Source organism: Triticum aestivum, chromosome 5B, assembly GCF_018294505.1.
Source record: "Triticum aestivum cultivar Chinese Spring chromosome 5B, IWGSC CS RefSeq v2.1, whole genome shotgun sequence".
NCBI classification, from domain to species: Eukaryota; Viridiplantae; Streptophyta; class Magnoliopsida; order Poales; family Poaceae; genus Triticum; species Triticum aestivum.
In genome coordinates, this window is record NC_057807.1 from 418,877,344 (window position 1) to 418,894,606 (window position 17,263).

Sequence of the window (17,263 nt, forward strand, 5' to 3'; positions counted from 1 at the left end):
AGGAGCAGGAAGAAGCAGAGAAATTAGCCCGCCGGTCTAGCATGTATCAGTTTGTGGATGATGCTCTTTACAGAAGAAGGCGAAATGGCGTGAAATTGAAGTGTATTCCTCGGGAGGACGGACTGGAGTCATTGGCAGAGATACACGGAGGCATATGTGGCTCCCACATAGGGTCAAGAGCCCTTGCCGGCAAAGCATTCCGGCAAGGTTTCTTCTGGCCTACTGCCTTCCAGGATGCAACGACACTAGTAACCAAGTGCGAAGTGTGCCAGTTTCAATCAAGGAAGCTTCATCAACCAGCTCAAGCCCTTCAGACAATCCCTCTCTCCTGGCCATTTTCAGCCTGGGGGCTCGACATACTGGGCCCCTCTCCCCGCGTTGTCGGGGGCTTTGAGTACTTGTACATCGTGATTAACAAGTTCACAAAGTGGCCGGAAGTGGAGCTAGTGAGGAAGGTGACAACATAATCCGCCGTCAAGTTTTTTAAGGGACTTGTCTGTCGTTTTGGTGTGCCAAACAGAGTCATCACCGACAATGGCACACAGTTCACGAGCCGCACCTTCATGTAGTATATCCAGGACCTTGGCAGCAAGGTATGTTTTGCTTCTGTGACTCATCCAAGGAGCAACGGCCAAGCAGAAAGGGCAAATGCTGAAGTGTTGCGAGGCCTCAAAACAAGGACTTTCGACAAGTTGCGCAAGTGTGGGAGGCGTTGGATTGATGAGTTTCCAACGGTTCTTTGGTCAATTAGAACGACACCAAATCGAGCTACTGGACAGACACCCTTTGCCCTGGTCTACAGGGCAGAAGCAGTTCTCCCCCCTGAACTCATATACGGGTCACCTCGAGTGCTCGCTTATGATGAGCTTGAGCAAGAGTAGTTGCGCCAAGATGATTCAATGCTCCTTGAGGAAGTTCATCTTCGAGCTGCTGTGCGAGCCGCTCGCTACCAGCAAGCCTTGCGCCGCTACCATAGCCGCAAGGTTCACGCCCGAAGCCTTTAGGAAGGCGACCTTGTTCTTCAGCGCATTCAGTCCGCAAAGAATTCAAATAAGTTTACGCCAAAGTGGGAAGGCCCCTATCGGGTAATACGAGTCACCAGGCCCGATGCAGTCCGCCTGGAGACTGAAGATGGCATTCTAGTGAACAACTCCAGGAACATCGAACATCGTCGCAAGTTTTACCCATAGGGCGCGGTTGCCGGGAGCTCCGGCAACCCCCTTTTGTACTAGCCTTGCCGGCAAGGCATGTAAACCTATGTACAGAGCCAGGCGCAGACCCTGCATGCAGCGAGATAGTTTTTAGCTTGTACAATTTCCTGCTAGTTTCCATGTTTATATATGTATACATGCGTACTTTTCTAGGATATTGTGTTGCCTTAGATTCTAACAGGTGTTGGGAAACCACCAAGATTCCATGTCTCTGTCATCTCTTCTCTCCAGCCGCAGTGGCAACACCCCGGCAAGAAATGAAGAAGACTGCATGGCGCGGCATCTCCATCAACAACTTAATCATATAAAGTTCCTCCCCTTCCCATTCATGTTCGTAACTTGTGACTTGCGCATTAGAAAACCGTGCCACTCTATCTAGACTTGGGTGCTCCCATCCCCGACTCAGACGCCGCTTCGATCGGGGAAATTGCAGTAACCATGGGCAAAAGAAGAGTTTAGCATGGGGCTGGACCCTGCGCCTGTAACCAGGCAGATGTGATTCTCTAGCAGGCACAGGAACGTCGGCAAGGTAGCTTGCCGGGGAGACTCATTTATTTTTCATTAAAGGGGCATTTTGCCTTTGCACGAGCGTACATGTGCATGAGTTCCTGGCAAAAGCTCATCTTTTTCATTGATATGCTGATGCAAGTATAGATATTACAGAAAATAAGCATGGGCTTGGTAGAGTACATTTCCTAGAAAGTTAAGATTTGGCAAGTGCCTATGAATTAAGAAAAATATAAGTGTCCTGTAATCTCCATTCTTGCCCCATTGCTCTCCAGGCACGATAGGCCACGCAAGGTGATGGGCATGGGGAACTAGCCGACGGAGAGCTTGACGAGGAAGCCTGCCAACAACCGTCGCTAGGGACAGCAGGACAAAGCCCCTGGCAAGGCGTGTTTCTGGGGGGGAGAGCAGGCCAGACGATGGTGCGACCACTGGCGGTCAGCTGGAGTCGGAGTCGTCGTCCTCCCGCCTGCTGCTGTCGTCATTGCTGGCGCTGTCCTCCTTGCCACTATCGCTCGAGGAGGAGCTTTCATCGTTAGTGGAGCTCTCCACGTAGCACCCTAGGCGAATTCCGGAGTTCCCGAAGACCTTGACGGAGAGGAGGCCGCTCTCCATTAACTTAAAATAGAGAACGTGCCCCTCCGCGAAGCTATGGGCACACGCGAAGGTCTTCCACCCCTGGCAAAGATACATGACATGAGGGCGGGGAAAGTCGACGTCAGCCCACATGATGTCGTTCCCGCAGTCCCTCATGTGAAGCCTCAAGGCCCGCGGGGCCTCCTCCTCCATCACCCGAGCGAATGGAGTCGGAAGTCAGAGGCGACTGCACACAGGCTTATGCAGCCTGATGAAGAACTCATAAGGTTGGTCCCCGATGTGGCCGCCCATCGGAGGAGGGGCCGCCGGTGGGAGCGTAATGGATGCGCCGCCCCGTCCGCCTCTTCCCCGAGCACCGCGACGACCTCGGCCCCATCCCCTTACTCTCCCCCTCGTGGCGGGCTCCGCCGTCGGAGGCTCTGAGGAAGGAGAGATGCATTGTTGAGCAGAAGCCTTCGTCGCCGCTGTCGAGGCGCTAGCGCGCCATTTCACCATGGAGAGTCAGAAAAAGATGGCAAGCAAGGGGGGAAAGGAGGGCGAGTGTGGAGAAGCACCGTCCCTCTCCCCCATTTATAGAGGAGCGAGGCCGGGGCCTGGCCGTCCCGCGCGACCAATGCGGCCTCTTGAAGCATGGGGAATCGGAACCGACCCGCTCCCTCAATCGACAAGCGCTTAATTTTCCGCCTCGGTATTAATGCCCACGTTCTCCGTGCCCGCCGCCTGCTCTCCCCAACACATGGTGGGTACATGGAGAAGCAGAAGGGGGCATGAGGATGGGTGGGACAACCAATTGCCACCCCGTGAACACGGGGAGCGGCGCCATGCAGGTTGCGACCCTAGTCCACTTAGTAAATGAGTAGCGCCCCTGCAGATCCTTCATTTTTGAAAAGGATAGCACAGGCCGCCTCTTTGCTATCGACTGCGAGATGACGCAAGCATGCTGAGGCCATCCCACGCATGACCCACACGTCACGCGCACGGTGCGGGGTGTGGGGAAGCGCAACTGCCAGAGAGATCGTGGCGGTTCGCCTCTGCCACGCCTGCGCACGCACTGCTTTGGGCCTGGCCCAACTGCGCCTTGCGCTTATGTGTGGCCCAGGCCCAGGGGCTCCTGTCGGTGTACAAAAGTATGGGTACTTCTATACCCCTTACTTGTGCATGGACGGTCGCAGCCACCCCTACAGCAAGGCTGGGCGAGGTAGAGGAAGACAGCAAAAGGCAAGACAGGTACAAAGAATATCCAGACGGCTGCCCAGAGTAGCAAGCAGCTGCAAGAGGCAAGCAGGGCCACGCCCAGCAACAATCCTTGCCAAGGCGACCTGTGCGCCCCCCCCCCCCCCCCGGCAAGCCCCTTGCCGGGGCACCTTGCGAAGAGACCAGCAAGGCCACCACCCTTGGGCTTGAGAGCTCTAACACCATCGACAATATTAAAGACCAAGATTTGAAGAGCACATGCCTGGTAGCATGCGGCTCCTCACGAAGATCGACAACCCACGAGTCCACGTGGGATCAAACGATGAAGACCCCCGGCAAGACCCTTGCCGAGGACGACTCCAAGGCCCCCGGCAAGCCTTGCCGGGGATGATTGTTGGGCCGCAGCCAGGCCCGCACTCGGCAGGGTTCTGCCACCTCACCATCACTTCAAGGCGGCGATAAGAATGCCAACAAACCAGGCGCCTGTGTGGCGGCATGCAGATCTTCGTGGAAGCATATCACTTTGTCAACACAACAGCTGGTTGGCCAGTGTGGCGCTACTTGCCTCGTCGGCCCGGACGCATGGCAGGATGAGGGGAAGCAGCGGAGGACGGGGTGGCCTCTATTGCCATCCCTGATAAAGCGAGAGGACACGTAGGCATCACATTAAATGCGCTTGCCCCACGTTGATCAAGTGATAATCTTGGACCACTGTAGATTGCCACCTCTTGTGTGCCACTGTGGCAACCCCTTTGTCTATAAAAGGAGGCCCTAGGAACACAGAGAGGGTATTCGGACTTTTGAACAAGGCACACGTTGTAGCTAGTTCAAAAGCTCAAGAACACCCAGATAACCGGATAAAGCAGGACTAGGGTATTACGCATCTCTGCGGCTCGAACCGGGATAAAAACCCACTATGTGCTAATAACTCGACCCGCTCTTCATGCAACTACTCCCCTGCCGAACGTAGAAGGGATCCTAGTGACCCCATAGGTGATCAGTTTCCCCACACAAGCACATCAAGAGAGGCTTCAATTCCATCTATCATCAAGTGTCGGAGGGGGGACATAGAGATTTGCAAGATACATACTGATCTGAATGTTGCAGACCCGTTGACTAAGCCTCTTCCACGAGCAAAACATGATCAGCACCAAAGCTCCATGGGTGTTAGAATCATTACTATGTAATATAGACTATTGACTCTAGTGCAAGTGGGAGACTGAAGGAAATATGCCCTAGAGGCAATAATAAATTTATTATTCATTTCCTTTTTTCATGATAAATGTTTATTATTCATGTTAGAATTGTATTAACCGGAAACTTAGTACATGTGTGAGTACATAGACAAAACATATTGTCCCTAGTATGCCTCTACTTGACTAGCTCGTTAATCAAAGATGGTTATATTTCCTAACCATAGACGTGTGTTGTCATTTGATGAACGGGATCACATCATTAGGAGAATGATGTGATGGACATGACCCATCCATTAGCTTAGCATTATGATTGTTATAGTTTCATTGCTACTGCTTTCTTCATGACTTATACATGTTCCTCAAACTATGAGATTATGCAACTCCCGAATACTGGAGGAACACTTTGTGTGCTACCAAATGTCACAACGTAAAAGGGTGATTATAAAGGTGCTCTACATGTGTCTCCGAAGGTGTTTGTTGAGTTGGCATAGATCGAGATTACGATTTGTCACTCCGTGTTTCAGAGAGGTATCTCTGGGCCCTCTCGGTAATGCTCATCACTATAAGCCTAATGAGTTAGTTGTGGGATGAAGTATTACGGAACAAGTAAAGAGACTTGCCGGTAACGAGATTGAACTAGGTATGATGATGCCGACGATCGAATCTCGGGCAAGTAACATACCGATGACAAAGGGAACAACGTATGTTGTTATGCGGTTTGACTGATAAAGATCTTCATAGAATATGTAGGGGCCAATATGAGCATCCAGGTTCCGCTATTGGTTATTGACCGGAGATGTGTCTCGGTCATGTCTACATAGTTCTCGAACCCGTAGGGTCCGCATGCTTAATGTTCGATGACGATTTGTATTATGAGTTATGTGTTTTGATGACCGAAGTTTGTTCGGAGTCCCGGATGAGATCACAGACCTGACGAGGAGTCTCAGAATGGTCGAGACATAAAGATTGATATATTGGAAGTCTACATTCAGACACTGGAATGGTTCGGGTCATTCCGGATAAGTTTCGGAGTACCGGGGGTTACGAGAACCCTCTCCGGGAAGTTATTGGGCCTCATGGGCCTTGGTGGAGAAGAGAGAGTGCCGGCCAGGAGGTGGCGCACATCCCCCTCCTTCCTTCTCTCCTCCTCCTCCCTCCCCACTTCTCCAACTTGGAATAGGAAAGGGGGGGCGAATCCTACTAGGTTTGGAGTCCTAGTAGGACCCCCCCCATGGCGCGCCTCTCCTCTTGGCCGGCCTCCTCCTCCCCCTCCTTTATATACGTGGCCAAGGGGCACCTCATAGACACACAAGTTGATATTTTAGTCGTGTGCGGTGCCCCCCTCCACAGTTACACACCTTAGTCATATCGTCGTAGTGCTTAGGCGAACCCCTGCGTCGGTAACTTCATCATCACCATTGCCACGCCGTCGTGTTGACGAAACTCTACCTCAGCCTCAACTAGATCAAGAGTACGAGGGATGTCATCGAGCTGAACGTGTGCTGAACGCCGAGGTGCCGTACATTCGGTACTTGGATCGGTTGGATCATGAAGACATTCAACTACATCAACCACGTTAACTAACGTTTCCGCTTTCGGTCTACGAGGGTACGTGGATACACTCTCCCCTCTTGTTGCTATGCATCACCTACATAGATCTTGCGTTATCGTAGGAATTTTTTTTAAATTACCGCGTTCCCCAACACAAAAGTGTGTGGGAAAGTAGATACGTTGGAGATATATCAGGCATCGACTGAAGTTATGTCGATGATGGGTACGCCAATGGTGCCCTTGGTGTGCATGGGGTGGCGTGTTGGAGCACACAAATGAGAAAATAATTGATGCCAAAAGAAACTACGCGCTTGTGTGGTGCTGATGGTGAGAAGAACTCAGGCCAAAGGGCCACCGGAACCACGCCAGCGACCATGCCTTGCAGCGTGTGTATGGGGACTCATGCAAATCGGGGCTAGACGAAGCATTCGAGAGAGGTAAAATGATGGAGATATTCAGGTACTCACCAAGAGCACGTTGGTGCACTCCACTCGTCGTGATTGGAACGGATTCGTTTGAATTTTGCCGACAACATACTGCAGACATGGAGGAAGAAGGGGACGATGAGGTGCCCTATGGTCATCGGGTGCAGCCTTTGGGCTGTCGATGTAGAGGAGGAAGACAAAGCTCCTCGACACCTCGCTGATCTTGGTTTCGCTGGCGCGCGCCCGCTCTCCATGACGACACTCTCGGGTGCTTATGGGTATGGCATGGAGAGGAAGGACGGAAAGGGAGGACTCCCTGGTGGAGGCGAAGGAAGCAAAAACCCTAGAGGGTTGGGGAGGACACCGAGGGAAGTTTTGTAGGGGGCTAGGAGGGCGTGGTCGGTGTGTGCGCGGCCCCGGTGCCATGTGCACCCAGGTCCCTCGAGTTTTACTGTGAGAGGGATAAGTTGAGGAACACGATGATGTACCACTTTGGTACATTTAATATGGGTTGTGTCGGCACATGGTAAAACGAGTGAGTGAGAGAGAGAGAGAGAGAGGTTTAGGTGCATTGTCATGTTGGATATCCTTTCTCTCTGCTTCTCTTTTCTTTTTCTATTTAAAATAAATAGAAACTTTGAAGAAAAGCACAAAGACATTTAAGTGTGATTTTGAAGAGAAAAACATATTTCTGGAACCCTTGAAATATGCCTTGTTTAACAAAAGTGGTTTGGGGATTCTTGGAAACTGCAAATCCACACAAGTTTGAATAAATTTCAAATGTCTGAATTTGTAACCCAATTCATATGAACTCCAAATTGGCTCAAATTTTATGTGTTCCAAGTCAGTGGAATGGATTTATGCGGAGAAATGGAACATTTAATTTGCAACTAAAAATGTAGCTCAAATTTCAGAAGCCTTTAAATAAAGAAGTGGAAAGTGGGAAAAGGTAAAATGGAAAGTCCTCAAGTGACTTCCTGGAAGTGCTCAAGATTCCAAATTGATGTGAACTTATTAATTCCATGATCGAAAGAAAAAGAAAAAACTCCTTGTATAAGCATCCATTGCATAATTATATATTACAAATAGTTCCATAAGGTAGGTTTTGGGTTGGGGTTGTTACAGGTAGGGAATGAAGCATGAAAATCGAGAAATTTCCTACGAAACACCCAAGATCTAATCTAGGAGATGCATAGAAATGAGAGGGGAGTGTGTCTACATAACCTTGTAGACCGAAAGCGGAAGCGTATATAACACGGTTGATGTAGTCGTACTCTTCGTGATCCAATCATGATCCAATCCGATCTAGCGCCAAACGGATGGCACCTCCATGTTCAGCACACGTGCGGCTCAATGACGTCTCCTCCTTCTTGATCCAGCAAGCAAGAGAGGAGAAGTATATGGGGTCTCAACCAGCATGACGGCATGGTGGAGGTGGTGGTGGTGCAATCCCGGCAGGGCTTCGCCAAACGCTTTTGGAGCCAATCTAAGGAGAAAACAGAGTTTTGGGAGAGGTAGGGCTGCCGCCGAGGCATGGGATTTGGTGTGTCCAGCCCGTCCCTCTCCCCCACTATTTATGGGAGGCAAGGGGAAGGGTTGGGGCGCAGCCTTGACCCCTCCTTCAAGGGAGGGGGTGCCGGCCTAGGAAGAAATCCTCCCTCCCCAAGACACCTAGGGGGTGCCTTCCTCCCTTATGACTCTTCCCATTTTCCTTGTTCTAGGTGCATGTGCCTCTTGGGCAGGTATCCCTGGCCCATGTAGGCTAGGGAACACCCCCTACAGCACATGTGGGCCCCCTGGGCAGGTGGACCCCCGGACCCCTTTTGGCACTCCCGGTACAATACAATTAATGCCCGAAACCTTTTCGGCGACCAAAACAGGACTTTCTACATATGAATATTTACCTCTGGACCATTCCGGAGCTCCTAGTGATGTCCTTGATGTCATCCGGACTCCAAAAAACATTCGTTTACCAATGCACATATCCCAATACTACTCTAGCGTCATCGAACGGTTAAGCGCGCGGACCCAATGAGTTCGAGAATCATGTAGACATGACCGAGACACCTCTCAGGTCAATAACCAGTAGCAGGACCTGGATGCCCATATTGGTTCCTACATATTCCACGAAGATCTTTATTGGTTGAACCACGATGTCAAGGATTCAGTCAATCTCGTATGCAATTCCCTTTGTCCGGCGATATGTTACTTGCCCGAGATTCGGTCGTCGGTATCTCCATACCTAGTTCAATCTCATTACTGGCAAGTCTCTTACTCGTTCTGTAATAAAAGATCCCATGACTAACTCATTAGGCACATTGCTTGAAAGCTGTTTAAGATGTTCCATTACCGAGAAGGCCCAGAGATATCTCTCCGTCATACAGAGTGGAAAATCCCAGTCTCGATCCGTGCCAACCCAACAAACACCTTCAGAGATACCTGTAGAGCACCTTTATGATCACCCGGTTACGAAGTGACATTTGGATACACACTAAGTATTCCTCCGGTGTCAGGGAGTTATGCGATCTCATGGTCTAAGGAACAAATACTTGACGTGATGAAAGTTGTAGCAAATAACTAAAAACGATATGATGCTAAGCTTACGGATGGGTCTTGTCCATCACATCATTCTCCTAATGATGTGATCCCGTTATCAAATGACAACTCATGTCTATGGTTAGGAAACCTTAACCATCTTTGATCAACAAGCTAGTCTAGTAGAGGCATACTAGGGACGCGGTGTAGTTTATGTATTCACACATGTATTTAAGTTTCCTATCAATAGAATTCTAGCATGAACAATAAACATTTATGATGAACGGGAAATATGATAATAGCTATTGTATTATTGCCTCTAGGGCATATTTCCAACAACTACAAAGAAGAAAGCGACTATGGTGGGTGGCCACCCACCCCTAAGAAGGGCGGCGAGCCAGGAGTGGCAAGGGGTTGGGCGGGGATGGGGGTGTCTCCGTTGATGTAGTCACCGCCCTGGCCGATGGAGATGGTGTCGCTATACTACTACGCCTCGATGCAACTTGCTTATCGACACCAAGTAGTGCAATAATTCCCGAGAAAATAGGTTATTTTACGCATTGGTTATTGGGCTGAATATGCTCTATGTGTTGGTTATTTGGCCGGATATGCCCTATGTTATGGTCTTTTCACCGGGTATGAAACTTGTTGATCATGTCCTCTTTTGCTAGCTTTCCCATGCACATTGTACGTGAATGTGGATAAGAAGAAATTCATCCTCATGTGTTGTTTGTTGAAGTTGATTGTGCAACCCAAGTGGCTACTATCCATTGACCATGTTGTCAAAGCCGCTGACATCGGCAATGAAGGCGAAGATGGTTATCCAACTGACCCAACGAAAGTAGAGCCGGCCAAGAAGGTTGGAAGGGGGATCCGAGGGATGAAGTGGGAGGAGGAGAAGCGAGAAGAAGCAACGGCTAAGATGATGGAGAAGTTCAAAGGCATCATGGGAAAGAAGGAGGAGGCTTGTGGCAAGTGTCATGACATCAAGGAGGAAAACAGGGTAACAAGTTTTGACATCTTCATGGCGGCAATGGAGAAGAAGATCACCCTTGAAGAGCAAGAGACCAAGCTCGAAGAGAGGAGGGTTGCGCTCGTGGCCGCTTTGGAGGAAACCAAGATGTTGAGCATGAAGATGGACGAGTTGGATCCCGATGCGGTGAATACCGTGCATGTCGTTCATGCAAAGATGTTGATGCACTTGGCAGTCGAGATGGCAGATGAGGGAACCTGAGGACGAGCCGACGCTAGAGTGATGACGGACGAGACACGGACAACCAATCTGGGAGGGCACAATTTGCACGGACTAGCAGACTGGAACTTTTCTGATCGGGCGCTTGTAAAAACCAATGGACATCCACCATTTTTTGGTTGTGAAGCATACATATGCACTTTTATTTGCTCATCAAATTACTACTGATCATTATTGTACTTCAAATATATCTGGATGATTGCGGACTTGGGCCGACATTTCGGGACAACATTGGATGGCCGCCTCCCATATCCCTGTCATCGAATGCGTCCGCAAATGGATAGTGACTCTCGATTGGGTGGGGGGCGTTGGAGATGCCCTTATCTTAAATTTTCCTCACAAATGTTTTACAGGATGTTCACAATTTTATTATGTTCATACATATATTGTTCAACTAGTGATCAATCCTAGACACACTTACGTTAGCCATTTGCTCGCTAGTATTGCAAGATTTTAAAATGCAACGTACATCACGATAGTTCTATCTTGTTGCATTGGAGATGTGTATATGTAATCATTCTTTGAAATGTTCAAATATTATAGCACAATTTGATGGTCAAGATCGCATCTGAAGACCGTGCAAATGTTCAAAACATTAGTTTCTTGTGAACCGTAGATAGAATGGACCACCTTGCATCCTCATGAGACTAATCTCTAAACACACCTATGTTAGCGGTTTGCTCACTAGTAATGCAAGAGATAGAGATGCCATGTACCTCATGGTAATTCATTGTTATCTCATTGGAGATGTGTCCATCTAGTCGTTCTTCAAAACATTCAAATATTACAGTACGATTTGGTGGCGAAGGTCAGACTTGAAGACCTTGTGCCCAAAACGCCAGTTTATTTTAAACCGGAGGTAAAGAAAGGATCCCCGAGTGTCCACATCAGACTAATCCCTAGACACATTTATGTTAGTGGGTTGCTAGCTAGAATTGCAAGAGATAGAGATGCCAGGTACCTCGTGAAAATTCAATGTTGCCTCATTGAAGATGTGTCTATATAGTCGTTCTTCGAAACATTTAAATATTATGGTACAATTTGGTGGTCAAGGTCACATTTGAAGACCTTTCCAAAGCCCAAAATGTTAGTTTCTTGTGAACTAGAGGTAGAATGGACCCTAGGGTCTTGATGAGACTAATCACGACAATTCAATTTTACTCATTGGAGATGTGTCTATCTAGTCGTTCTTCGAAACATCCATATATTATAGTACAATTTGGTGGTCAAGGTCACGTCGAAAGACCATGCCAATGTCCAAACCATTAGTTTGTGACCCAGAGGTAGAAAGGACCCCCTAGCGTCTCCATGAGACTAAGACCTAAACACACATACGTTAGTGGTTTGCTCGCCAGTATTGCAAGAGATAGAGATGTCGGTTACCTCACGACAACTAAGTGTTGCTCCATTGTAGATGTGTCTACTCTTCAAAACTTTCAAATATTATAGTGCAATTTGGTGGTCAAGGTCACATTTGAAGACCTCGCCAATGTCCAAAATGCCAGTTTCTTATAAACCCGAGGTAGAAAGGACCCCTAGCATCCACATGAGACTAATTCCTAGAAACACCAACGTTAGCGGTTTGCTTGCTAGTCTTGCAAGAGATAGAGATGCCACGTACCTCATGACAATTCAATGGTGCCTCATTACATATGTGTCTACCAGTCGTTCTTCGAAACGTCCAAATATTATAGTACAATTTGGTGGTCAAGGTCACATCGATAGACCACGCCAATGTCCAAAATGTCAGTTTCTTGTGACCCAGAGGTAGAAAGGACCCCCTAGCGTCCACATGAGACTAAGCCATAAACACTTTTACGTTAGTGTTTGCTCGCCAATATTGCAAGAGATAGAGGTGACAGTTACTTCTTGACAATTCAATGTTGCTGCATCGAAGATGTGTTTATCCGATCGTTCTTCAAAACCTTTAAATAGTATAGTACAATTTGGTGGTCAATGTCACATTGGAAGACGTTGGCAATGACCAAAACGTCAGTTTCTTGTGAACCGAAGGTAGAATTGACCCCCTAGTGTCTGCGTGAGACTAATCCCCAGACACACTTACGTTAGCGGTTTGCTCGCTAGTATTGCAAGAGATAGAGATGACACATACCTCACGACAATTCAATGTTGCCTCATTGAAGATGTGTCTATCTAGTCGTTCTTCGAAACGTTCAAGAGGACATGCATCACTCAACTACCGAAGAAGAAATAGATAGAGCGGCCACATTTTCCTCGTCGAGGTAGCGGTTCCCTTACGCAAAGTTGTCATGAAGGGTTGCATCACCAACCACGCAAAACCGGCAGCCCCGTGCGTGAACCACGGTGACTCTATTCTGCGGCATCAACCATGTGAACTTGTGTCTCCGCGAGTGCTTTCTACATCCTTTTTTCGGCTGTCGTCGCATGTAGAAAAGATAATGAAGATTTTACACAATAGATTTAACAAAAAATGTGCATTGATATTAATTGCACACAATGGATTTGACCGACAACAACATTTATTTTTATTCCCTTCACCGCTTCCATTTACTGACTTGTAAAATGGAAAGAATAGGTTTTTAGTTTGCTTATTGGTTAAACTACTCCAAGGTTTTTCTTCTGAAATATTGATGTTCTTTTCTTTGAAAGAGAAACATCGATGTTCTACTCCCTCCGTTTCAAAATAGATGACCCAACTTAGTATAAAGTTGAGTCATCTATTTTGAAACGGAGGAAGTAGTAGAGAACAAAACATTCACATTTTTGTAAAGAACAAAACCCCCTGCAATTTTGCTGTACCCAACCCGGCAGGTCGGCCCACGGTGAAGGGAGACACTAACCACCACCAACAGCGGGAGGCTGGGCGCGGGGCCCCACGGGTGCAGAGCCGCCCTGGCCTTGAGGATATTTTTGTCCGGAAGCCGCCATCGCAGCAACTGACGGAGCCAGCGCCTCCACGCGTTGCCCGCTGATTGGCCCACAGGTCCGCGTCGAGGCCCCCGGAGCCCGCCACGTAGTATTAACTACCGGGGCGGAGGGGGAGCACCCTCCCTCCCGCCCCACTGCGCTGCCCACGACGGCCAGACCTCACCAGGATCCTCTGCGCTGCGCTACCCACATTTCGCACCCACACCGCAACAAACTCGTCGTCGCCGTCGTCGCCAGGTCTCACTCTCGCCACCCTCCTCGCCTCGCCTCGCCTCTCACCCACCACTCTCTCTCCCTCTCTCTGTCTCATCTGTCTCTGGCCTTTCCAGGAAACGCATGTGACCCGCTGCGGTTTGAGGCGAATTCTCTTCTCTCCTGGTGTCCGTGTCCGTTTGATGCTCAAGGAGGACCGGTGGGGAGGGACGGAGGGGATCATGGACTTCAGGAGCAGCAACGGCGGGTCGTCCTCGGAGCGCGGGCCGGCGGAGGCGGCGCCGCTGACGAGGCAGGGGTCCATCTACTCCCTGACGTTCGAGGAGTTCCAGAGCACGCTCGGCGGGGGCGCCGGCGTGGGAGGCAGCGACCTCGGCAAGGACTTCAGCTCCATGAACATGGACGAGCTGCTCCGGAGCATCTGGACCGCCGAGGAGAGCCAGGCCATGGCCGCCTCGGCCTCGGGCGCGGGCGCCGGCCCGCCGCCCACGTCGCTGCAGGGCCAGGGCTCGCTCACGCTGCCCCGCACCCTCAGCGCCAAGACGGTCGACGAGGTGTGGCGCAACCTCGTGCGCGATGACCCGCTTCCGGTGGGTGCAGAGGGTGCCGAGCCGCAGCCCCATCGGCAGGCGACGCTCGGGGAGATGACCCTGGAGGAGTTCCTGGTCAAAGCCGGCGTGGTGCGAGAGATCCCCACCGCTCCTGCAGTGCCGGCCCCGCCCATGCAGCCGCGGCCGGTCCCCGTTGTCCCTAAAGGCCCTTCCTTCTACGGGAACTTCCCGAGCGCCAACGACGCCGGCGCGGCGGCGCTGGGGTTCCCGCCGGTCGCCATGGGGGATCTGGCCTTGGCCAATGGGCTCATGCCGAGGGCAGTGGGTATGGGAGGCGCCCCCCTGGTTGTGCAAACTGCGGTCAACCCGGTTGATTCCGGCGGCAAGGGGAGCGAGGATCTGTCATCGCCGTCGGAACCAATGCCGTACTCGTTCGAGGGGATTGTGAGGGGGAGGAGGACTGGCGGCGGCGTGGAGAAGGTGGTGGAGAGGAGGCAGAGGAGGATGATCAAGAACAGGGAGTCCGCCGCCAGGTCCCGTGCCCGCAAGCAGGTATTTTTAGCATCTTCTACACTATCTATGCGTTCTTACTTACTCCTGAAGCCCATCTGCTGGAGTTTCCTGTTTTGGTAACAATTTCCTTATCTGCGCAGGCTTATACAATGGAGTTGGAAGCCGAAGTTCAGAAGCTCAAGGACCTGAACGAGGAACTGGTGAGGAAACAGGTAGCTTTTCTACAAACTCTGCTATTGGACATGCTAAATGTGCAACTTCAGTACATTCTGTGTAAAGGAGGATTTATAGCAATGGACTCTGAAGTGGATAGTTTCAGTCTGTAGACCCCACTGGTAGCTATTTTGCTTGTTTTGTCCATGTTGGCATCAGAGTGTTCGTGGTGATTGGTGAAGCATTCACCGTGACCTGTTCCTTTTGTCTTGGTACAACCTCTGTTTATCAGAAACATTCCGATCTTTGAACCTAAGTGTGGAATATTCAGTCTCTTGTGCTTTAACCTTGATATATTAGCTTCACAGTAATGTGTTGTCGCAGTAATTTGCCTAATCAATTTTCAGGGTGATGGCTTTATTCTCATATTTGGAAGTGTTGCTCCGTCCCATATTAATTGTTGCTGAAATGGATGTATCTAGACGTATTTTAGTGCTAGATACATTCGTTTAAGCGACAATAATATGGGATGGAGAGAGTATCTAATTTCAGCCCATATGGCCGTGCAATGTATGATGTGTTCGTGCATAACGGGGCACTCTTTCATATACATGTCACAATACCATGTTGTTGTAACATGTAGTGATCCTATTCTCGTACTAGCTTATATGAGATATTGTTTATGGCTGCCAAAATCTCAGTAAATAGGACTATATACCATACTTAAAACAAGATTAATAGCTCCTTTATTGCGAACGCGGTACTAATTGTTTCTTTTCATCGTCGTGCAGAAAGAGATACTGGAAATGCAGAAAAGAGAGGTAATTGATTGTCTCTCGTCGATCCCAAACTTTCCTATTTCTATGTATAAATCAACAATTTAGCCTGTTGTTTGGTATAGTACATTCCATTTTCTTATGGATGGTATATTAGACGTCACGGTACTAAGCATGCCTTTTCCATTTTCTTATGGATGGCTGAGTTAGACGCCGCAGTACTAAGCATGTTTTTTCCATTTTCCTATGGATGCTGAGTTACACCCTGCAATACTAAGCATGCTTTTATTGCATCAGTAGCTGCATATCCCCTTTCTGTTTGGTGAATCCAAAAAATTCCTCTAAGTATAAACTGTACTTTCTATGCCAATGTTTTTCGATGACTTCACAAATGGTTTAGGACTAAGTTGATCTTTAGAATGACATTCTACAACTTTATAGGTTAAAATTACTAAATTCAGAGTTAGAACAACTGGCATTATTTTTCTGAGATTAAACTGAATTCTCAAAATTATTTTACAAGTTTTTTGACCTGACACGTGCGTGGTGTCGAAGTCGGTGGGGTCCTGACAGGGGCCTTCAGCTTGTTACAAATTCTTAAATCGAGTAAATAGCAGAATAATGCACAGATGTTTTGTTAAATTAGAAAGAGAAAATTAAACGAGGTATTCCTTATCACAGATTCAGTGTCACATCTAGGTTATAAAAGGTGAAATTTACTAGGAGTTTTTTTCTTCGAAAAGGACCATAACCCCCGGCCTCTGCATCAAGCGATGCACACAGCCATCAAATTTACTAAGAGTATTTAGATATTTATTTAAATTACATGGTTTAAGTTCCATTTCATTCAAACTATCACATAAAGAACGAAATGTGTGAAATTAAGGCTTGTCTATCTTCATATGTGAATCAGTTTATGACATATCGATCTTTTCTCACAAGGAGTCGTCCTATGGCCCCACACAGAAATAGTCTATTTCATAGAACTTGAGATGTTAATTTCCAAAATCTTGTACTGACGGGAAATTGATCTGACTGACAGCAGGCCCCTGAGATGAAGGATCAGTTCGGACGGAAGAAGCGGCAGTGCTTGCGAAGAACGTTGACCGGCCCCTGGTGAGGAGGATCAAGGAGTCAGCATCGGCATTCCACCGGCCTGCCTGCTTTGTACATATAATTTGCTCTATTGTAAACCGATGACCTGTGCTTGATTGACCTGCTAGTTTCCTTTCTCGTGCTGCTTCAGAGACCGCTGACCTGTAGGCTAGTGTGTAGTCGAGGAGGGGGGCCGTAAGAACCGCTGTAATTTGGCAGTCCTTCAGAATCTAGTGTGTAGAGCTTGTCTGGGTTTGCATAACATCAGTCTTTTTCTTCTTCTTCTTCTAACTTTGCGCCTTCAGAATCGATGTAAGTAAGTCATGGGATCCAAGAAACGTCCTACACCCGGCTTAATGTCTGGCTACTCAACCGAAGTTTATATATCCTGTTGGCTGTAGTTTTAAGGCTGGCTGCATGCGTTCAACGGTAGTTGTCAGATTTTGAATCCGTTGCCTATATCTGCTCTTGTTAATTGCATCGGGTTTTATCAAGCACGCTTTGAACTGAATGTGCCTGAAATTCGGTGACGGCATTTTAGAATATTGGTATAGGATCCTTCATTGGCATTGCTTATATTTGGA

The 17,263-nt window shown here is 48.6% G+C and overlaps 1 protein-coding gene across 2 annotated transcripts; it reads left to right on the forward strand.

Moving 5' to 3' along the window:
* The first annotated feature begins 13,422 nt into the window (after positions 1-13,422).
* On the forward strand, positions 13,423-17,036 carry LOC123112190 (bZIP transcription factor TRAB1). Of its 2 annotated transcripts, XM_044533122.1 has the most exons (5): positions 13,423-13,615; positions 13,708-14,694; positions 14,796-14,867; positions 15,600-15,629; positions 16,627-17,036. In XM_044533122.1, exons 2-5 carry the CDS (start codon positions 13,774-13,776, stop codon positions 16,702-16,704), a joined length of 1,101 nt encoding a protein of 366 aa, XP_044389057.1. In that variant the 5' UTR covers positions 13,423-13,615; positions 13,708-13,773; the 3' UTR covers positions 16,705-17,036. The 2 variants fall into 2 exon arrangements, with proteins under 2 accessions (XP_044389057.1, XP_044389058.1); XM_044533123.1 differs by lacking the exon at positions 13,423-13,615 and having other exon boundaries at positions 13,622-14,694; positions 16,630-17,036.
* The last annotated feature ends 227 nt before the right edge of the window (positions 17,037-17,263 follow it).

Coding starts and splice junctions, on each gene's coding strand:
- LOC123112190 (XM_044533122.1), top strand. CDS start 13,774: ATGCTCAAGGAGGACCGGTGGGGAGGGACGGAGGGGATCATGGACTTC. Junction 14,695..14,795: donor GGTCCCGTGCCCGCAAGCAG/GTATTTTTAGCA, acceptor TTATCTGCGCAG/GCTTATACAATGGAGTTGGA. Junction 15,630..16,626: donor TGGAAATGCAGAAAAGAGAG/GTAATTGATTGT, acceptor TCTGACTGACAG/CAGGCCCCTGAGATGAAGGA.